Here is a 24,430-nt window from a genome sequence, read left to right as displayed (position 1 = left end):
TAATCTTAGAACTAACTTATTTTGAACATATAATCATATTTATATTCCACTGTAATTACATCACTATAAATAAGATTAGCTATATGCTCGGGATTTAATAGAAGTTTATATTAAACAAATAATCATGAAAATAAAACATGTGAGCAAAGTGATTAACTAAGTCAAAAAATGATTTCTATTCTTTTATTGATAATAAAATGAGATTACAAAGAATCTGGGTTTTAATTAGGGCATAAAACCCCAACACATTTTTGGGGACTTTTGGACTTGGGGACTTCTGGGAACTTTTTCTTGGGTAATTTTTGGGGTATTTTCTGAGAGAACTTGTATTCTCCAGAGATAAACTCTGTTTTTACGACTTATACTTAAGAAACTCAGTTGGTTCATGTTCATCTGATCTTAAGTGTAGGTCAATATATATCACAACTCCAAATGGATTAGGCTATTACTAACAAATTGGGGCTGAACCACTATATAATTGTTTGTATCGTTTATTTTCTATCCAAAGCTATTATATCTATCATCGTTTTTGTGTCTACTCGCTGTTGGCCAAAACTGTGATCAACACCACTATTTTTACAAATTAATATTTCAAAATATTTATTTCCTCAAAAGGGTAATGTAGAAAAGAATACATGCCAAAAATCAATAAAAATGATCATCCAATCAAAAATATCAATTCCAAAAGATTATATTGGATTTGACATATAAATATATTTTCTATATAATAAGTGTGTAGATAACAGAAATTCTTGGTTTTAACGGTTTTTTATTTTTTTAATGCTAACTTTAACGGAATATTCTTATATTTAACAGAATATTCTTATATTTAACGGTAGTTTGTAAACACTTAAACTTAAATAAAATAAATAAAAAATTAAAATAGGATATTTTTGAGATATTTTACAATGATAATTACTTAAAAATAATAAATAATTAAACAAATTAAAATAAGATATTTTACTATGATAATTATTTAAAAATAATAAATAATTAAACAAATTTAAATATGATATATTTTAGATATTTTACAATAATAATTATTTAAAAATAATAAAATCATACGTTTTATAACTTAATTATAATTTAATTAAACTTAAACTCACTTATTAGAATAATATCATATAAAATATATAATATAATCTACTGTGAATTAGTAACAAATTGCTTTAAAAAAAAAATTAGAACTTAAATTTAAAATTAACGTATAATATATAATATATAATCTCTTGTTGTCACTCTCAAATTAAAAAACTAGAACAAACATGAACTTAAAAAAAAAATTATTTGATTAAAATAGGATATTTATTTCAAAAATTATATGACATTAATATAAATTTAATAAAAATAATTAATAAATTTTATAAATAAAACTAAGCAAACGTGTATATTGCAAGTTGTTTGTATCTAGTATAAATATATATATAACATATTTATCACTTTTTTTTTTCTTTTTCTTTCCTTTTTTACAAAAAGACCACATATATAATCTATACAAACATATAAAGTTTATAACTAAAAAGAAAAAAAAATCAAGATACCAAATTACCATAGTACATATCAAGATCTCTAAAATAATATAAGATATTACAAACATACTTAAATACAGAGTATATATACTAAATTAACATAAAATTGAAAACTTTTTGGTCGAATCATACTTTACAATAGTAGGTCCAAAAACAATTAATATGTAATTTCCTATATTATATCTACGAATAAGATACATAATATACAATCTTTTTTTTCTTTCAATTTATTAATTTAAATATCAATATTTAAAAATGAACAAAAAAGAAATAAAATGTTTAATAATATTTTACTTTTTAAAAGAAGTATCATTTTTTTCAAGTTGATTTTATTAGTGATAATTAATTACTATTTTTATTACAAAATTGTAACCACTACTTTGGTTTCGAGGTATTTTAATGACTATTTTAATTATACATCACAATACTTTTGTTACAATAATAAATTAATTACGAACACTAACATATTGTTGTTCATTATTATTGGTGTACATTTAGACATATATGATAATAACTTGGTGACCAATAAGATAAATGTCTAATTTTCCACTTTGAAGTGATCTATTGGTCACAAAATTGAGTAAAGTTATTGGTTGTAGTAAACAATACCAAGAGGCTTAAAGCAAAAAAAATATATTATTATGAGGCAACTGTAAACTGTTGTATTTATCAGTATATATTAATATTCCCAATCAATTATGTGGACTTTAAATGTATTAGTGGTGCATTTTAACATTAATGTGAAGCAAGATTATCTTTTTTATTTGGCTGAGTAAATAAATGTGTATTTTTTGATAATATATTTTTATGGTATACGTATTTCTTTTAAGACAATTAATTATTTAAATTCTAGTGGTATATAATTTTTTACAAGTAATTGGTACATGTAATTCTAACTTCGGTACATAAATATAATGTATGTATATATAAATATTTTTGTTTAATGTATGTGTGAGTTTTAGTTAATTGTATGTTAATTTTTTCTTATTTTTTAGATATTATTATTTCCAAAAGTGGTCTTCCAATGGCAATGAGCCGAAAGCGAGGAGGCAATAAAGACCATTTTGGACCATTACGCTAGTCACTAATTTATCATTAATCATTATTAAACTTAAGAATTTGATGGCTTTCTTGAAGCTGAAACTTGACATTCAGCCGATCCAACAGCTTCTACCGACCCACTTGGTTTCATCCCATCTCAATCAAAGCTCAAAACTTTTTCCCAAGTACACCACCAACTGCTACAAAATCAGCTCTACTTCGTCAACACTTGGAACCCAAAAATTTGCAGTGAGAGCACTCTCCACTCCAGCACCATCACCAGTGGAAATGGGCAAAGCTATTAGGGTTCATGAACATGGTGGACCTGAGGTCTCTTTCTCTTTCTCTTTCACTGTTTTATATTCTATATGACATTAGTTTCTTAAAGCTTTCAACTTTTAGCATTCATACTTCTTTGTAACTTTGTCGTTTATAAAATTTACTTGAAAGCCCGTTTTGATCTTTAGTGGGGTTTGGCTTTATGTTGGTTTGTATCATCAAAATTGGCATAAATAATGATATTTGAATATCAAAGTATGAATTGCTGGGGGACTTTTACTTATTTTGGAATTACCATTTTGGAAGACAGTCGGCGTTGTTATCTTTGGTTTTATTCTCTAATTTTCTCATTTTATTCTTCTTACCCATATTGATTATAGGTCTTAAAATGGGAAGATGTGGAAATAGGAGAACCAAAAGATGGTGAAATTCGTGTGAAAAACAAGGCCATTGGGCTGAATTTCATTGATGTTTACTTCCGCAAAGGTGTTTATAAGGCTGCTACAATGCCCTTCACTCCAGGTTTTGTTTCACTTATTTAAGCCTTCAAACACAATTGATTTACTATAATGGTTATCAGTTACAGTCAATAACGTTATCTAATTGCCATCAGCTAATTAGTTTCTCTGTTCTGTATAGGAATGGAGGCATGTGGTGTTGTGACAGCAGTTGGCCCTGGACTAACCGGCAGACAAGTTGGTGATCTTGTAGCCTATGCTGGAGCTCCAATGGGCTCTTATGCTGAAGAGCAGATCCTTCCTGCTGACAAAGTTGTTCCTGTTCCTGAATCTATTGATCCCGTCATTGCAGCATCCGTCATGCTTAAGGGTATGACGGCTCAGCTTCTACTCCGTCGTTGTTTCAAGGTGAATCTTTTTATGTATTCTCAATTATCCATTATGCTTATTCAAAGGTAGCTTTTAAAACAGATTAGGCTAGTCAACAACTATGGAAGTTATTATGCTTATATCACTGCAAATAGCTAGCAATGTTAATAATATTGATGATTGTTACTTGATCTCCCTTAATTGCTTCTTTACAGGTTGAGCCTGGGCACACCATCCTTGTTCATGCTGCCGCTGGTGGAGTTGGATCTCTGTTATGCCAGTGGGGTAATGCTCTTGGCGCTACTGTCATTGGAACTGTCTCAACCAAGGAAAAAGCTGCTCAAGCCAAGGAAGATGGAGCTCATCATGTCATAATGTACAAGGAAGAAGATTTTGTTGCTCGTGTGAATGAGATTACATCTGGCAATGGGGTTAATGCTGTCTATGACTCTGTGGGGAAGGATACGTTTGAGGTAATTTTCTGTCTCTTCCATTTATCAAGAGCCAGAAAAGTTTTGTTTATATGTTGTTGCACAGATGCATATTAAATTTCATTATGTTGAATCATTTATAACAAGTTCTGCTTAGCCAGGCTTGTAGATCATGAAGCAGAGAAGAATCTTTTAAAAAAATTATAATCTTACAGGGTTCATTGGCATGCTTAAAACTTCGAGGATACATGGTGAGTTTTGGACAGTCATCAGGGACACCGGATCCAGTACCATTATCAGCTCTTGCGGCTAAATCTTTGTTCTTGACAAGGCCAACTCTCATGCAATACAATGTAACTCGAGATGAGTTATTGGCTGCTGCAGGCGAGGTCTTTGCTAATGTCGCATCAGGTGTTCTGCGAGTTCGAGTAAATCACAGATACCCTCTGTCTGAGGCACCTCAGGCACATGCAGACCTCGAAGATCGCAGAACAACTGGTTCAGTTGTTTTGATACCATAACAAGTAAGAGCTTAATTCTTATCATTGTGATACCTTTTGGAAAGACCTTGTTCATTTGAAAGGGCGTGAATGTGTAAGAAAATTATGCGAGCAAAACTAGTACATATATAATAAAATGGATTGCATCTAGTCCTTTGCTGAATTTTAATTTGTTTAATGTTTCAAACTTTTTTAGTTCAAAGTTATTAGAGAGTAGCTTGTGACTTAAAAGCCTCAAATATAGGAATGTTGCCCAGTTATGTATGCAAGTGGCTTATTGAGCTCCATGTGAACCTTAGAAACTTAAAGATGGCTCAAGAGCCATTCAGTGATTCTAATTCCAATTTATGAGTGAAAACTGGTGTTGCCATGCAGCAATTTGGAATTTGGCTGTGAGTAAAGATTAGTGTGAATCTTTATGAGTTTAAGTATGCTACATTGCAACATTTGCATATCTTCACTTATTAAATGCACTGGTCCAAACCAAATTAATTACAGCCAGATTTTTGTGGTTCAAAATTTTCAATTTCAATTGACTTTCAATTTACTGGTTTTCTCAACTAAAAGTTTCAGTTGTTAGTTCTGTGCAGCTTGAACAAAAAAAAAAATATTGGAGACTGTTAATTATTATTAAACTTAAGAATCTGACATACGTTTAAGAAATTAGACTGAGACTCGGAAATTTGCAGCTCCAATTTGTGTACTTTTAGAAATCTAAACAATCAGCTATGGTCAAATTAAACTAATAATGGAAGACATTCTTATCCATTTAGCCAAATAGGGGTGGTCTGGTGAGTTTTTTCTTTCTTTCTTTCTTTTTTCTGGGGAAATATGGATTTTATCAAAGGTTTAAAAATCACTACACAAAAAGAAATATTTCACACGGTTACTGTTGGCCACACCATTGCCCGAGAACATACTGTTAGCCATACCATTACAGTTTGTCAGGAAGCCATTGCCTTCAACTCTGCACTCGCAGGAGAAACAGAGGCTGCAAGCACAGTGCTCTAGTCTCTAGCAAAGGGTGGTGGTGAGACTAATGTCACAAACCATCCGAGTGCAGACCACAGTGACCAGATTTCTAACTCTCAAGCCTACACCATTTTGACCAACACTAAAAGAAGGGTCTGAGGGACTCTTTTTAAAATCCATAAACCATGGTGAGATAACATGATAATTTGATAGGATCTTTTATCCTAAGACCTTTGATTGAAGATCATTAATGCTATGTTCAAGACTTGAAGTTTGCTATGAAAAACTTTTTGGAAAAAAAGGATAAATATTTTTTAAAATCTATTTCTATATACATATATATTTCTTTTTGTAGTTTTCTGATTTATTTGTAAATATTTCAAGTACTCTAATAAAACTAATATAACTCCTATATTTTAGGTGTAAAAGAAAAATGTCTAGCTTTTCAAGTTTTCAAATCCCTAAAAATAATATCCAACGAAAATTTATTTCTCTCTTGAAGTAATATTCAGAATCCATTGAGTAACATAAATGTAACATTTGTGATATTTGTGTGTTAATACTGTTTACTTGTACGTAACCGGAATGTTTTGTAATTGGAATCACTAAAATCAAATTGACATTGAATCAGAGTCAGAATAAGTTGTTTACTTGACTTGCAAGAATCGTAATTAGAATTATTAGTATTGATGTGTTTATTTTACTTTGGACTCGGAATAAATTGGAATTGGAATAAATTGTATATAAGTTTAAAAAATATTTTGATTAAAGTGTAATAATTTAATAAGAAACATTATTTTAGATAAATATAATAATAAATTTTATTTTTAACTTAGGATATTAATTTATTTTTATATCAATTTTAAAAAATAATATATCTAGAAAATAATATGAATATTTAAATTTTAAATTATATATACACATACATATACAATTTAAAAAAAAAAAATAACAAGTATAACTTTTTTTATATTAATTGTTTTTCACATAAATAAAAATATACTATAAATAAAAAAATATTGATTTCAAATAACATATGAAAGAAAATTGATAAATATTTAATTAGTGACTATATTCTTTTTTCTTGAGTCAAATAAAAACATATAATGACATTTTTTAATATTTAAGTTATTAATTTAATAGATTATATAAGAATATATATATTTTTTAATTTTAAAGATTAAAAAAATTATATATATTAATTAATTTTATTTTTTCTTGAAATTAAAATGAGGTAAAAATTGACAACTTGTAATTTAAAGAGGAATGTGAATGACAATTCCTTAACTTTATGAGATTGCCAATTTCATTCTTCAATCCCAAATTGGTGTGGACCGTATGTTCCATTCTCATTCCTAAAAAAAGTTATGTAAGTAAATAAATGTAATGATACACATTCATTATTCTTATTATCTAATCCCACAAGTAAACACACCAATGTAACTTTATTTTAATTTTAGAGGAAACTTGTTAGCCCAGGCCCAATAACTATTGATCCAAACCAGGTCCAAGACAGAATGGAGGGCTGGTTGAAGGAAGCAGCAACAAGAGAAGACCCCAGGCAGCTACGTGAAACTAACGAAGGCAACAAAGAGCAGAACAGCGTGCAGACCAGCGATGGTGAGAGAGTGGGAGCGCGTGGGTCGCTTGTGCGCGTGAGGCCTCGTTGACTCCAAGAGTTTGTTAGGCTGGAGAGGCGTTGAGAAGCATTGGGAGCAATTGAATTTCTGTTATTGATTTTTCCCTAATTGCTAAGTTTAAATAGCAAAATTGTATTCAGAAAAGGACATGTTGATTGTTAAGCTTAATTGCTTGTGGAGTTTTGTATTGACTCGAAGAATACATTTCATTATACTGAGCTATCAAAACTTAAATACACTAAAGGAATGCTCTATATTGAAACAACTATTTCATAGTTATACAAAATTAAATTATAATTTTGCTAATTCTCACGTTAAGAACTTAGGTGATGTTTGGTTTAGTACAATAAAATTAAAATGGTAATGAGAATGGTAATAGAATAGAATAAAAATAGTAATGAGAATGTTGTTATGCTCCTTGGTTTAGTTTTGGAACACTGTATGAATTATAATTTTTTATTTAGTTTGGTATTGGAATGGAATTTAATAAATGATATGTTGATGAAAATGTCCCGACTTTATTTTTGTTAATGTACAAAATATAAGTAAATTAAAATTATATGTATGATTTAAATACATAAGAAACTAATATTACAAATGATCCTTCATATTGAATAATAATATTTTTTTTGAATTTCAACATTATATAATCAGCTTTAAAACCCACGCAAAATTACACAAATTATATACATATATTATTATATATAATATGGAAACGACTACAACGCATCTTTTTTTTTTTGCAATACCGATGCATCTTTTTTCTATTTCGGCACCTGGATAGATATAATTCTAAATTTTTTTATACGACGATATACATTGTAGATATTTAGAATATCCTGCAAATTTTCAAGAAATTCTGAATAATTTACGAAGCCAAAAACAGGGTTTAAACTGTCAAATTTTACACGCGTATACAAAAAAACAGGCACCATGCAACAGACAGTTTAGACTCTGTTTTAGTACCATAATTTATTCAGAATTTCATGAAAATTTGTAGGATGTTCTAGATAGTTATAATGTACACTATCATATAAAAAAAATTTGGGATTATAATTATTCAGGTGCCGAAATAGAAAAATGATGCACTGGTATTGCAAAAAAAAAAGATGTGTTGTAGTCGCTTCCTATATAATATATAATTGACTAAAATATTTACAAAATTTCACAAATTATACACATATATTATTATATATATTTAACGTATTTAAATATTAATGGGGAAGAGTAATAATCCTAATTTGGTTAATATATAATTACCACGCTTATATGTGTATATATATAAAAAAATATTTTATTTTTAATTTGGAAAAGAATAAAAAAGAAGGGAGCCATTTTAACATTTTCTAGCAATGGAAATCTCTTTCCATAGGTTTTTTAATGAAATAAGAATTCCTACAAGTGATGAAATTACAATTCCAATGGAAAGGCATTCCATAAGTTTAAAAGACCAAGGAAACAATGGAATCCAACTTTTGATTCCATTCCTTTGTCCATTCAGCCAAACCAAAGGTGCTGTTACCTTCACATAATAATAATAATTATAATGTGTCAATGTTACAATAATTTTTTTGAAATAAAATAAATATTTACATAAGTTGATCGAGATAATGATTTTTTTTTTAAATTGTTATAATAACTCAACAACATAAATACTAATATTTCTAATTAAATCTTTATAAGTTATAACGTCTTCGTTGTAATAAAAGTAGTTTAATTCCAATACTATATAGAAGCTTTACTTCATTATTCTTTTAGAACTTTTTTTATTAATAACTTACAATCTCATGTTTTTATTTGTTAAATTCTTTATTAAAAATAACAATATATTTTCTTCTTCTTTTTTATTTGTGCTGATAATGTTTCTACTATTCATTAGAGTCCCAATGGAACCACCATTTTTGTTGTATTATTTAATATTTATGATTTTTTTTTTATTGTTTTTGGTTCAAGATTTTGGATTTGGAAGTCTTTGGGCTGTTTATACTTAGGTTTGTTATAATTTGATTTTTAGTATACGATTTTGGACTGTTTGAAATATACACTTTATTATTTTGGTTGATTGTAATTTTTTTTATTATTATCATCTTAATTTATGCACTTTTTTTCAAATTGATTTCATTGTTAAATTTTGTGTTTTGTTTTTATTTTACAAATAAAATAAAATTGTGAACAAGGTTAAAAAATAAAATTTTAATATTACAAAATAAACACAACAAATTGTAAAAGAAAACATAAATGGTTGGTTTTTTGAAAAATGAATAAAAATTAGGTTAATATTAAATTAAAAAAATGCTTACAATATGATCACAAATAAATTTTAAAGAAAAAAACAGGTTGCTTTTCAACCGATTTTCGTGACCCATTGATTGGTCGATTTTAGGCAGTAAACGATCAATAGAAAGTGACCGACTTTTTGTATATATATATATAAAAAAACAAATTTAAAGGTTTTGGATTATATTATTCAAATATACAATATTAACAATGCTGGCTGGAAACTAGGCGCACACGTGTTGAGTTTTTGGGTTTTGGTGCATCGAGTTCGGATTTTGTAGGTTTCGGGTGAAAGAAAGTGGTAACGAATCTGGTCCAAAATTTTTGGGTTTTGGGATGATTTTGGGTTTTTAGTTTTTCGGGTTGGGTTTAACGTGAGATTGGTCTAAAAATAGACTTTGGGCCAAAAATGGGCTTGTTAAAAAAAAAAATTTAAATTGTCAAAAAAATTAAATTTTTTTTTTTTATTTATCACATATTTTTTTAACTTTGGTGTTAGTTTGCTAATGTTGATTTTTTTTTTTTAACAAAATGGGTCTTAGTAATTTTTTTTTAAAAAAACAATAATATTTTTATTTTTTTTGTTATGTTTGAGTACCCGAACCCGTATGTTCTCAATTTTAAAATCCGAACTCGACCCGAACCATGTCGGGTTTGGGTCGGATTTCACCCAAAGTCGACGAGTTTTGCAAAAAATCAGGTTTTCGGGTCGCAAGTTTGCGGGTTGTTCGGGTCAAATGTCACTCCTACTGAAAACTATAAATGTGGTGTATTATGAAGAGATAAATCCAATTGAAATTTTATTACTATAAGTATTAATTAATTTGTTAGAAGATGATATTGAATTGAAGTCATGAGTTTTAGAGAGAAATAGAAAAAAAGAAGAATGAAGAGAACAACATGATGATTCTTTAGAGAGAAATATAAAGAAAAAAGAATGAAGATTAATAAAATTAGGATATATTATTTTGTTTCTGGTAGTTTAATTTGTTTGAGGAATTATAATTTAGCGGACATAATTATGCAAATACAATACTTTAGACACATGCAAATATATATTTATCCACTCTCATGTCCACCTCATTCCTTTATTTATTTTTTAAATGAAATGTAACAAAATAATTTGTTTTGTAGCTTAATTGTTTTTTTTAAGGGAAGCTTAATTAGTTTGGGACAGGACGAAATAATTTAGAGACCCCAAAATTTGCAGTGCTGGCACTCACAACAATAGAGCCTAAATCAAGGTGAATTGCTTATTTCAACTCAAAACTAAGTTGAGTGAAATTTAACTAAAACTTTTTCTTTTTTCAAGTGAACCCTCAATTCTAAATTTTAATTTCGGAGAAGAAGAAAAAAGTTATTTACCCCATAAAATTATGGTTTTGGTATAAAAGTAATTTCTTTTTTTTAAAAAAAAAATAGTTGGATGGGTGTATTTTTAAATCGTAACAGTATATAAATTTTGATTGTTGGTATATGTTTTTTATTTTTTGACAAAAGAACAATTTCATAAATAAAAGTCTAAACATATTGGTAAAAAAATTTCTATCAAAGTGAACTTATCATCTATTAAAAGTACATACTTAATTGCTAATTCATAAAACATTATCTGGAAAGATAGATAATAAGTATAAGAGAATACTAAGAAAATATCGCCTAAATATCTCTAAGACAGATAAATAAGATAAGCTAAAAAATCTACACCGAAAAACTTCATCTATTTTGGATGTTAAAACCCTTCCCACAATTTTTGAGAAAATTAAGCTATTTGGAAAACTAGCTAAAATTACATCATCTTCTTGCATTAAACTGCATCATCTTCTAGCACTTAGCTTTCCTCCAAAGAGCTTTTCCTCCAAATTTGTATTGAACATCATCATCCTCCAAACCATAGCATGACAACTAATGCTATAAAATAAAGTAAAAGCATATCAACACAAAAACTTAAAAAAATAATAAGTGAAAAGACTAAGGAGGAGTATTGTTTTTAAATAAGAAAATAGGGAGGAATTTATGTAATATAACTATTGGAAATGTTGTTTAAATCAAAATTATTTTAAGGAGAGATGGAAGTAAATTTTTTAACCCTCTTTTCAAGTCACTGCCCACTGTGATGGGAGGAATGTGATAACTAAAAAGTTAATAATCAATAAACAATAACAATATAATTCATTAATAATCTTTGAACGATTAATTATATAAATTTAAAATCTTAACGTCAAAAACTTTAACCACAACTACAACCAAGCATGTCAATAAATTTAAAATCTTAGCGTCAAAAACTTTAACCACAACTACAATCAAGCATGTCAATAGAGTTATTATTTTTGAGCATTTCAACTAGTGGAATCCAAAGATTCGGTAAAATAAAATCTATATTATTATACAATTAATGCTCCGATTGAGACAACTTTTAAAAATGCTAAAATCTGTTTTTATAAAAAAGCTGTGAATAATAGTGTTGGGTAAACAGTAACAAAACTACTTATAAGCTAAAGTTGACAAAACTAAATCTTTAGTTTTTTTCTAAAAAATAGTTTTTTTTTAAAAACATTAAAATAAACTTATTTGTTATATATTACTCAAAATAAAAATATTTAAAATAAATTAATATTACAATAAAGTAAACAATATTTAATTCTTAAATATTTTTTTGTCAAAAAATGTTTTTATAATTTATATTTATTAGATATTATTTTATTTTAGTAAGTTTAAATTAACAAACCACTTTAATATAGAGTTTATTATACATTATGGGCCAGTTTGGTATAATTGTGATGTAGGGAAAAACAATTGTAGTAGTACTGTAGGGAAAAGCAGCTACAACTGTGCTGTGAGAAAATTTTGCTGAGTGTTTGGTTAATTATAAATATTAAAGTGTTGTGAGTTTGGAAAAGTTGTAGTATAGTGTTTGGTAAACTATATAATTGAAGTGTTGTTAAATATTAAAAGACCGAAATAAATATTATATTTTTATTTATTTTATTAAAATAAATTCACACATACTAAATAAATTTCAATATTAACATTGTATCTATTTAAACATGTTAAAATTAAAATATATTTTTGAGAAAACACTAATAAAGTGATCATCAACAAAAATATTATATTATATTATATAATACAAGTGTATAATTGTATATATATTATAACTATTCACTCTAGCTAAAATTCTAATTATAATGATCATAGTATAATAATCTAGTCATGATATAATCACAAATATGTAAAAATTAAGTTGTGCAAAACTTTCATTTTTTATGTTTTTAATTATCTCTCTTTTCTTTCTTTCTAAAGCATGAAATTAGTTTGATAATTTATAATTTAAAATTACTATGAGATGCAAAAATAATATTATAGTGTATAATAATTTCTATATTAATTTTTTTTAACTATATTTATATTAATGTAGTTTGTTAATATAAAATTACCAAAATAAAAAATATTTGAAAATATCTAATATATATAAATATATTTAAGATTCAAATATTGTTTGTGTTATTATCATATTAATTTATTTTAAATATTTTAATTTGTGTTAATATGTAATAAATAAGTAGATATATTTAGATGAAAAAACACATTTACAGTAGATTTTTTTCAAAACATATCTTTTAAAAAAAGCTAAAAACCCAGCTTTAACTTTTAGCTATTAGCTATTATATAAATTATTTAAAATTTTCTGATCGTTTACCAAATATCTTTATTACACAATTTTTTTTCTTCAGACATCTAGCTTTTCTAAAAGTTATACCAAAGTGGCCCTATAACATTATTTTTTGTATCTTATATTATTTTTAAATTATAATTTATCAAAAATATATCAATTTCATGTGTTTAGGAAAAATAAATAAAAATGAAAATAGTTAATGACATAAAAAATGAGAGTTTTGAGATAACTTAAATTTTACATATTTGTGATTATGGGCCGGTTTGGTACAACTGTGCTGTAGGGGAAAACAGTTGTAGATGTGTTGTAGGGAAAAACAGCTACAACTGTGCTGTGGGAAAAATTGCTGAGTGTTTGATAAATTGCAGATTTTAAAGTACAGTGAATTAGAAAAGTTGTATCAAGATGTCATATTTATTTTATTTTATTAAAACAAATTCACATGTTTAAATTAAATATGTTTTTTTATAAGAGACTAATAAAGTGATCATAAACAAAAATATTATATTATATAATATATATTGTTGTGTATATACATTATAACTAGTGGATGTAGCTAAGATTCAAATTATAATGATAATAGTATTATATTTTGTTCATGATATAATCACAAATATGTAAAACTTAAGTTATCTCAAAACTCTCACTTTTTATGTCTTTAATTAATTTAAACTTACTAAAATAAATTAAAATCTAATGAATATAAATTATAAAAATATTTGTTGAGCAAAAATAATATTTAAGAATTAAATATTGTTAATTTTATTAGGGAAAATACAAATTTGGCTTTTGTGTTTTGCCCGAATATTTGATCGGCCCCTATGTTTTGTTAAATGACAAAACATACCTCGTGTTTTGCAAAATAGAACAAAGTGATACCCTGGAACTGATTTTGGTCAAAGAATTTTTCAATATGACTAAAACACTCTTAGATTTCTAAATTAATGAAATTATTAAATAATAAAAAATAGATTTTAAAATTAAAAATAAATTAAAATGATTTTAAAATAAAAATTATTAAAAACTTGATTAAAACTAAATATATCATTAAAATAAAACTTAATCTACCATAAATCTAATTTATCATCTAATTAATCAATAGAAGAGAAAATTAATAGCAATCATCCTAAATCCCAACTATGCAACTTAAATTTAAAAAATTCAAATTTTGTTATTGAGTTCATCTTCAACTCAGATTTGAAAAAATCATCGACATCAAAGAATCAATAACCAAAGCACATAATAAAAATGGATCAATTTCCTTTCTTCAATATACCCATTTTCATTCACAAATCATGAACAAAAACTAGCAAAAACATGAATAAAATCCAATACTAGCTCCATCCCCTTCACCGCAATAGATCAATACATCACCCACATTACACAAACAAATTACAAGAAAAATAAAATTACCGAGACATATCACTTCTTTGTCAAAGAGCTGGAGTCGAAGCCTATATCTACCATCCCTGAGATCTCACCCAATATTGCCAGAGCCACAGTCAAAGCACCCAATACAACCTGCCGATGAGCCATAGTCGAAGCACCCAACAACTTTGTTCAATGATCTGCAAGCTGCTACCCAACGAAGAGCTAAATCTGCAAGCTTCTACCCAACGATTTTAGTTTTTAATTTTATTTAGTTTTAGATTTAATTAAGTTTGTATAAGATTTTTAATTTATTTAATTAAGTTTAGTATAAAATTATAATTATGTTTTAATCTTTAATATTTTCATTTTAAAATCATTTTGATTTATTTTCTATTTTAATATATATTTTAAATTATTTATTTAATTCATTAGTTGAAAACCTAAGAGCATTTTGGTCATATTTGAAAATAGTTTGACTAAAATCAGGTTTAGGGTATCATTTTGTTCCATTTTGCAAAACACATGGTCTATTTTGTCATTTAACAAAACATAGGGGCTGATCGAGCATTCAGATACAACACAGGGGCCAAATTAGTATTTTCCCATTTTGTTATAATATTAATTTAATTTAAATATTTTTATTTTGAGTAATATATAATAACTAAGTTTATTGCAAAGTTTTTTCAAAAATCTAAAAATTGAGTTTTGCCAACTTTAACTTCTAGCTGTTGTTTTTGCATAATTTCTATAATAAATTATTTTTCGACATTTTACCGAACACTATTTTTGCATAGCTTTTTCAGAAAATAATTTTTAACTTTTTTAAAAACTGTCTCAAACGGAGCCAATATCAAAAAAAAAAAAAAATATTATTATCATCATAATTAGAATGTTGTAATTAACCAAATTGATAATTGGCATATTTAATTTATTATTTTTTGAGAAAAAAGTATTATGTAATTCTAAGGTATACATATAACATGAAATTATTTTTTATGTGAGTTAGTTGGGTGTTTTTATTTTTGTAAAACTTGATGGGTTTGTCGAAACTAGACTCGATATTTAGTGGATACGGACCCCATGGTTTCATCCCATCAGAATCAAAGTTCACAACTCTTTTCCATAAAAGGAAAAGTTCAATCTCAAACCTTTGCCCAAGTATACATCATTAACACATAGAACCCCAAAATTTGCAGTGCGAGCACTCGACCACGTTCATCAGTAGAAATGGGCAAAGCAATTAGAGTTCATGAACTTGGTGGACCTGAGGTCTCTTTCTCTTCCCTTCCCCTCCCCTCTCCTATATTTTGCATGGCATTAGTTTCTTCAACCAAATTTGTTCTTTGGTGGGGTTTGGCTTTTTTGTTGGTTTGTATTATCACAGTATAAATTGTTAGTGGATTTTTACTTATTTCCGAATTCCCATTCAGGAGGGAAATTTGCCTTGTTATCTTTGGTTTTGTTCTATAATTTCCTCGTTCTATTCTTACCCATAATGATTATAGGTCTTAAAATGGGAGGATGTGGAAATAGGAGAACCAAAAGAGGGCGAAATTCGTGTGAAAAACAAGGCCATTGGGCTGAATTTCATTGATGTCTACTTCCGTAGAGGATTTTATAAGGTTGATACAATGCCCTTCACTCCAGGTTTTGTTTCACTTCTTCAAGCCTTCAAACACATGAGTTATCAATAAGATAATAAACCTTTTTCAGCTCATCTCTTTTCTTCGATGGTGTTTTGTTTCTTTAGATTGTTTGACATAATTGTTATCAATTACAGTCGCAAACGTGTTCTAATTGCCATCACCTGATGAGTTTCTCTGTTCTGTATTGGCTGAGCCTATTCGTTTTCAGGAATGGAGGCTTGTGGTGTTGTGACAGCAGTTGGCCCTGGACTAACGGGCAGGCAAGTTGGTGATCTTGTAGCCTATGCTGGAAGTCGAGGGGGCTCTCATGTTGGAAGTCCATTGGGCTCTTATACTGAAGAGCAGATCCTTCCTGCAGACAAAGTTGTTCCTGTTCCTGAATCTATTGCTCCCGTCATTGCTGCGTCTGTCATTCTTAAGGGCATGACGGCTCAGTTTCTACTCCGTCGTTGTTTCAAGGTACATCTTTTGTATGCATTTTCAATTTTCCATTAAGCTTGAAACAAATTAGGCAGGTCAAGAACTATGGATTTCATACTTATTGTACATATATCAATGTAAATAGATAGCAATGTTATTAACAATTGCTACTTGATCTTCCTTAGTCGTTTCTTTACAGGTTGAGCCTGGACACACCATTCTTGTTCATGCTGCAGCTGGTGGAGTTGGATCTCTATTGTGCCAGTGGGCCAATGCTCTTGGCGCTACTGTAATTGGAACTGTCTCAACCAAGGAAAAAGCTGCTCTAGCCAAGGATGATGGAGCTCACCATGTCATAGTGTACAAGGAAGAAGATTTTGTTGGTCGTGTGAATGAGATTACATCGGGCAATGGGGTCCATGTTGTCTATGACTCTGTGGGAAAGGATACCTTTGAGGTAATGATAATTGAAACGTTCTGTATATTCATTTATAAAGAACCAGAAAAGTTTTGTATATATATGGTTGCAAAGATGCATATTGGCATTCATTATGTTGATTCATTTATAACAAGTTCTGCTTAGCCGGGCTTGTAGATCATGATGCAGAGAAGAATCTTATAGAGAAATTATAATCTTACAGGGCTCATTGGCATGCTTAAAACTTCGAGGATACATGGTGAGTTATGGACAGTCATCAGGGACACCTGATCCGGTACCATTATCAGCTATTGCAGAAAAATCTTTGTTCTTGGCAAGGCCGGCTCTCTTTCAATACAATGTATCCCGAGATGAGTTATTGGCAGCTGCAGGCGAGGTCTTTGCTAATGTTGCATCAGGTGTTCTGCGAGTTCGAGTAAATCACACATACCCTCTGTCTGAAGCACCTCGGGCACATGCAGACCTCGAAGATCGAAGAACAACTGGTTCAGTTGTTTTGATACCATAAGTAAGAGCTTAATTTTTATCATTGTGATACCTTTCGGAAAGAGCTTGTTCATTTGAAAGGACATGGACATGTATGAAAAATATGCTAGCAAAACTAGCACATATATAATAAAATGGATTGCATCTAGTCTTTTGCTGAATTTTAACATTGTTTTGTTCAAAACAAAAAATTTAGTTCAGAGAGAGTAGCTTGGGACTTAAAAGCGTCAAAGATAGGAATGCTAACTAGTTATGTATGCAAGAGGCCTAGTGAGTTCCATGTGAACCTTAGACACTTAAAAATGGCTCAAGAGCCATTCATGATTCTAATTACAATTTATGAGTGAAAACTGGTGTTTGTACTTTGTGTGAGCATAACACCAGCCTTGTAGCAAGTTTGAATCGGACCGTAAGTGAAGATTTGTGTGAATTGACATGAGTTTATGTTACATTGCAACATTTGTAAATATTTACTTACTGAAGATACTGTCCAAAAACCAAACTAATTAGAGCCAGATTTTTGGGTTCAAAGTTTTCAATTTCAATTGTTTCAATTGTTACGTCTTTGCAGCTTTAACACATTGTTAAATTGAAGACTGTTAATTTATATTAAACTTAAGAATCTGACGTACGCTTAAGAAATTAGTCTGAGACTCAAAAAGTTGCCTTACTAATTTTTGTACTTTTGGAAACCTATCTAATCAGCTTTGCTCAAACTAAGCTTTTGGAAGACAATCAAATCACTCCACAAAAAGAATTTTTCCATTTGGTTAGCCATAATAGCCCAAGAACATATAAATAGACAAACCAATGCCTTAGCAAGCCGGTGTTATGGCCCTTAAGGCCTTAACAACTCCTTAATCTTTGAAACTACACTCAGCTGCTCTGCATCCACGAATCATCAACATTCGTCCTCATCCAACCGCTCCAGTGGCACCAGCAGCCATATAGGAAAGAGTTACTGCATTTTACAATTGATTTTAAATTAGAGCTCCAATCGTATTAATAAATGACCTTTCCCTCTCAATTGTAATACAACTTTTTCTAGCTCCACTCTCAGTTTGATTCTAACAGAGTTTTTGATGAAAGAGTTTCTTGAGAGAATTTGGAGAAAAGCTTAATCTCAAATGAGAGATTAAGAATTTATTTATAGAGTAGCTGTTACAAGAGAGAGTTGTTACAACAGAAATGTTTAACCGAAAATAAAGCACACCTATCTCTAACTAATCTTGTTTAGACAAGTAAACAATACAGCTACAAAATACAACAGAATTAACCAATATGGTTATCAGATTCACAATCTCAAAAGGGTTGGGTCGGTTATTATGGATTTTCAATGGTCTTGGTGAGACTAATGTCTATTTCACAAACCATCCAAGTGCAGTCCACAGTGACCAGATTCTCAAGTCTTTTACACGGGTTTATATCACTAGAGACACCCATCTTTTTCATCACTTAGGTTACCGCTTTATTTTGTATCACTTAGACCAACTTCAATGTGACTGCAAAATACCAATTTGGTGTTGATCCTACACCATATATCACTTTAATGAGACTCTAAATGATATTGCAAAAATGTGGAGATGAACAGTGCCACGACATTATTGATGTGGCACTGTTCACTACGGCAATTTTTTTTAAATTTTTTTTGTGTTTTATATTAATATTTTATATATATAAATATATGTATATTATTTAATTTGTAAGATAAAATAATATAATAATATAATGTGTACTTTGCAGAGAATATAATAATGTTGAATATATTTTTTTGGTGTAATTTTTAGTGTTATGATTGGATTGGAAAAAAAATATAGTGTTAAAATTACCTCATTTTGATGTTGGTTCAACACCATTTTAGTGATCATGGTTGGAGTTGCCCTTATGTCCCCGAACTTGCTAAATGTGTATCACATATGTCATTTTAGTTGGAAAATTTGTTTACAGAATACGTAATAGAAAACGATTTATGGCCTATCAGAAATCAATTTATAACCCAATTAATTTGTTTTGTAATTAACTGAGTCATAAATATATTTTTGTTGTATATTCTGTAATTTATTTTCTAACTGAAAAGACCTACGTGATACACATTTAGTAAGTTTGAGGACCTAAGTGATACAAAATAAATTTTAGGGACCTAAGTGATAGTTTTTAGAAAAAAAAATTAGGGACTTTGATGATATAAACCCATTTTACACCCATCTGACTAACACTAAAAGAAGGGTCTGTGTGGACGTCTTTTAAACTTCATAAATTATATTAGAAAATGATCAATCTCTACAAATCATGTTGAGATAACATAAGAGCTTTGATTGAAGATCGTTTATGCTTTGGGTTAACACTTGAATTTTACTATGAAAAGCTTTGGGGATATAAAAGGAAAAGTATTTTATTGAATTCTTTATCTATATATTTGGACTTTTCTGATTTATTTGTAAATATTTCAAGTACTCTAATAACACAAATTTAACTAGGGATGGTAAAAAAATCCGGCGGATCGGGGCTGGTTGGAGCCCCGACCCGACGGGGCGCTCATGATTCGAATATAACCGGAGCAATAATGGGGCGGGTCAAGATCCGACCCGACCCACTAGCAATTGAAGCGGGTCGGATCATGACCCGACCCGGTTGATGTTGTTTTTTTTTTTTTTTGTAACAATTTAAAAAAAAAATAAAAATTACTACCACTATTTAGGGTGATCAACGATCCAAATATATATATGTATATATATAAATAAGATAAAGTATATTTAAGAGGGATAGAAGAGAAAATTTGAAGTATATTAATTTTTTTTTATTTTAGTATACAAGACCATTTATAAAAAAATTTAGGTAGCTCATTTATGTCTAGTATGAGAGATTTTTTTGCCATTTATTTTTATATTGTAACATATTTTAAAAAATTAGTCTTTCTTTTATTAAAGAAAAAATAACCTTACCGGGTCGGGTCTGACCTGCTTCATCACATTCGGGGCGGGTCTGACCCGACCCGCATCAAATTCCTTAATGGGGCAGGTCGGTCGGGGCATAAGCTTAGCAGGTCGGGGTGGATCCGGGGCGGGGCGGGGTCGATCTGCTCCATTTACATCCCTAAATTTAACTCCTATGTTTTCTATATTAAGAAAAAATCTCATGTTTTTCGTGCTTTTAAATCCCCAAAAATAATCTAACGAAAGTTATTATGGCAATTCAAATTTGATGACAAAAATAATCTCAAATTGAGTCCCTTTTACAAAATAAAGTGCACCACATGTACTTATTTTATACTTTGTACTTGCAAAATTACATATTGTGCATTAAACAAAGATACTAGTTTTTTTTTTTTTTTTAAAAAATGATACTAGTTTTGAGTATGTAAGTTTGAACTTTTTGTCTTTTACCAGACATATTATAGCATCTAATAACGAAATTTCACCAAACTTTATCAAATTGTTTTTTTTTTGTTCGAATCAATTAAGTGGTAACTGTATCCAAAAGTAAAAAAAAAACTTTTTAATCCTTTTCTTTAAGAACAAATGAAATCTCCGGACTTTATAATTGCCCTTAGAATTGTTATACAAACTACGAGTAATTCATCATTTGCTATTGATCACGGTTTTTAATTTTGAAAATCATTTTCACTATTTTAAATATATATATATATATGGACAATTTGTAAACGATCTGTAACAAGGGATTAAAATTGAGATCATGAATATGGACACTTGTTTTTTCTATTTTCTTTACCTTGATAATATCATCCAAATAAATTCATAAATGTTAACCAAAAAAAAAAAAACAGGAGAAGTTTGGATTGATTTTTCAATTTACATACTACAATATTCTACTATAGATAATAAATTGTGTTTATAAAAATTAGGGTTTTTGGCATGTCAATCCTCTTAATTATTTGTGATTAAGGAATTTAGTTCTTGAATTATAAAATGTTTCAATTAAATTTCTAAACTCAATAAATAATAACAATTAAGTTTATGGACCCATACAGCAGCAATTAAGTCTTAGTATGCATTTTTTTTTTACTAATTTCTGACAAAAAGGAGAATATACATGGCAATGCCAAAATGGAAAATTGAAGATCTTAAATTTATTATTTTGTTTTTTGCTCTTTTATATTGCTATTTCAATAATGTTTTTTTAAAAAATAGTCAAAAAAATCACATAATTGCTATTGGTTGAAAAATTCGATATCTTTTTTTGAAAAATATTTTATAGTCGGGAGTCCAATTTTGTAAATCACGAATAGTTGAAGTAACAATAATACTAAAAAATTATAATTTCGAGTTGTCCTTGAGCATTTAATAAAGTCTGATTCTAAAATAAATAAATAAATAAATAAAAGAAAGCATTTAATGCAAACCGTTTATGGTTTTTTCAGGCGCATGAAAAGTGGTGGCGTAAAAGCTTTGGTGTCAGTACAAGAAAATCAATCATTTTGGAATTTCTTGGGAAACGTTCGTGCATAACCATAAAGGTTATGATCATCCTCCACTACAAGGTTCTCAATCAATGTAGCACTATAACACAATCACATACCACTGAATACTATTACATGCATCTTTAGTGACTTTTTTTTCAAAGGAGTGAAATAATTTTAGTTGTAATGCATTAGAGGAAAAAGAAATCGTATGCTTATATCTTACCATAAACTTAAGAAATATTATTAGGCACACATTTATATACGTTAGTGTATAATTAATTTTAGTTATTATAATTAATATTATTGAATGAAAAACAAATGTCTTTGAATTATATAGTTGAAACAAATTATAAATTTGTATGGTAACTTTTTTTTTTTTTTTTGGATAATATGGGAGTGACACATCACTTTGAATTACATATCAACTACAAAGCTAAGAAATATATATATTTTTTAGAAAAAATATAAGTATGGCATAGCATTAAAATAAATAAATATTGCTTGATATGCTCTTTTTTTTAGAAGGCCGAAGGAAAAAGAAAGCACAAACCCTTTCTTGGCCAACACAGACTAACCTAAAATTACTTATTTTTTGTAAGTTCGTTCATTTTTAAATAGCAGAGAAAAAAAATATATAGATAGCATGTCTACATTGTTTCTTTTTTTTCCCAAAAAAAAAGTACTCTTACTCCCTTGATCAATTTTCTAAGGATTTATATTTTTTGGAACATATGTTTCGTCTCATTATATGTTTGAATTTTATATTTTGACAAATTATTTTTTAGACAATATGTTTTGTAAAATTGTTTAAATAGACCCTTAAACTTGATTTTGATGAATAAAAAATTAAATATAACAACACAGTTTTTAAACAGAATGATTATGTTTTTGTTATGAGTTGTTAGTTTGATCAGTTATTTGTGATTTTAGTTCAACATTTTTTTATTAAAGTCAGGTTTAATGGTTTATTTGAACTATTTTACAAAATAGAAGGTCTAAAAAATAATTTGTCAAATACAGGGTCCAAACAGATAATGAGACAAAATATAGAATCCAAAAAAATATAAACTCATTTTCTAATTTTGCTTAAATATATAATTGAATACACTCAAAACTTAAGTAGAGTCAAATTTTAAATTAATTATTTTTTTTCCAAGTAAACCCTCAGAATATCAACTCTAAAATCTTTATATTTCTATCAATATTTTTAAGTTTCCAGGAACAAAAGTTCATTTTTCTCTGTATATATACGTATATATATGTAAGTTTGCACTTCTTTCTATTCCTACAATCCCATTATTATAGAAAATAATTGCTTTGAAAATTGAAAAGAAGAAGGAAAAGAGAACCAACATTATTTGCTGGGCCTTTGTTGTCCGTACAGCCAAATAAACAATGTTTATGTATGTAACAAATTAGTACCACTAAATAATAATATTATTAATTGCATGTGATATTTTTTAAGAGTATAATTTATTTGTTCTAGTTCCCTAATAAGGAAAGAAGAAATAAGTTTATTGAATATCTATATCTTATCTAAACATAAATAATGGTATACTTTTTTTTTTTTAAAAAAACCGTGTTTTTGTCAAGATTATATAAAATAGGGAAAGCAAAAAAATAGGAGTTGTCATGTACTTGTTTGGCAAACATGTACTAATCTTAAGTCTTTTCTTTTTCTTCGTCAGGTCCTAAATTCATTTATTTCTCCATGAGTACTTAATTTTATACCAAGCAAAAAGAGTACTTAATTTTACACATAGCATATGTACATATATATTCGTGAAGTTTTATTCTTATATATATATATATAAATCCTTAACCACTTTTTTTTTCTTCAATTTTTTAGATATGAACTCAAATGATTAGATATAAAAACCTAAAACATAATATCAATTTAAAGTTTTGAGTTCAATTAAAAAATAAGATAAATTATTAAAATTAAGGTTAACTAAGAGTATGGAATTAAGAAATTAACCTTTTATTTTGAATATATGATTTTTCATTGGTTTCACATATAGCAACTAAAACTATATATATAAATTGAACGTGACAAGGTGTGTTTAATTGGATTTATTCTTCTCCGTCGTTACATCCAAATTTGAAAGACCGTTATGGTATGGATTAATCAATCTATTCAGTCACACATAATAACAATCCATGTTCAATTACAATGTTGGAGAAATGTAAATTAACAAACACAAGCAGCGCGTGAGTTTATTGATTCCCACACGCGCACAGGAAGGCGCGTAAAATAACAGTTGTAACAGATTTAGGGTGTGCATGCACAACCAGCTGGCTGCGTGGGTCGTTCCCTGCAAAACGAAAACGAGAGAATGAATATTTTTATTCTGTACGTAATGTAAATGTAATGATGAGAAAGATTTCTTTGTCTAACCAAAAAAAAATGAGACACCAAAAACTTCCTTTTACCACCACAATTATTTTTAATAATAAATATAAAATTCGGATTTCATATTCA

General features: G+C 28.4%; 1 protein-coding gene across 3 annotated transcripts; it reads left to right on the top strand.

The window, feature by feature from the left end:
- The first annotated feature begins 2,570 nt into the window (after positions 1-2,570).
- LOC133798048 (uncharacterized) lies at positions 2,571-17,689 on the top strand. Of its 3 annotated transcripts, none has more exons than XM_062236222.1 (5): positions 2,571-2,900; positions 16,043-16,184; positions 16,392-16,642; positions 16,803-17,060; positions 17,245-17,689. In XM_062236222.1, exons 1-5 carry the CDS (start codon positions 2,652-2,654, stop codon positions 17,548-17,550), a joined length of 1,206 nt encoding a protein of 401 aa, XP_062092206.1. In that variant the 5' UTR covers positions 2,571-2,651; the 3' UTR covers positions 17,551-17,689. The 3 variants fall into 3 exon arrangements, with proteins under 3 accessions (XP_062092206.1, XP_062092207.1, XP_062092208.1); XM_062236223.1 differs by lacking the exons at positions 16,043-16,184; positions 16,392-16,642; positions 16,803-17,060; positions 17,245-17,689 and adding exons at positions 3,230-3,371; positions 3,489-3,715; positions 3,892-4,149; positions 4,323-4,770 and having other exon boundaries at positions 2,629-2,900; XM_062236224.1 differs by lacking the exon at positions 2,571-2,900 and adding an exon at positions 15,702-15,806.
- The last annotated feature ends 6,741 nt before the right edge of the window (positions 17,690-24,430 follow it).

Source organism: Humulus lupulus, chromosome 8 (genome assembly GCF_963169125.1).
Source record: "Humulus lupulus chromosome 8, drHumLupu1.1, whole genome shotgun sequence".
Lineage (NCBI taxonomy): Eukaryota > Viridiplantae > Streptophyta > Magnoliopsida > Rosales > Cannabaceae > Humulus > Humulus lupulus.
Note: the sequence above shows the minus strand (reverse complement) of the source record. Positions and strands in the feature narration are given on the sequence as shown.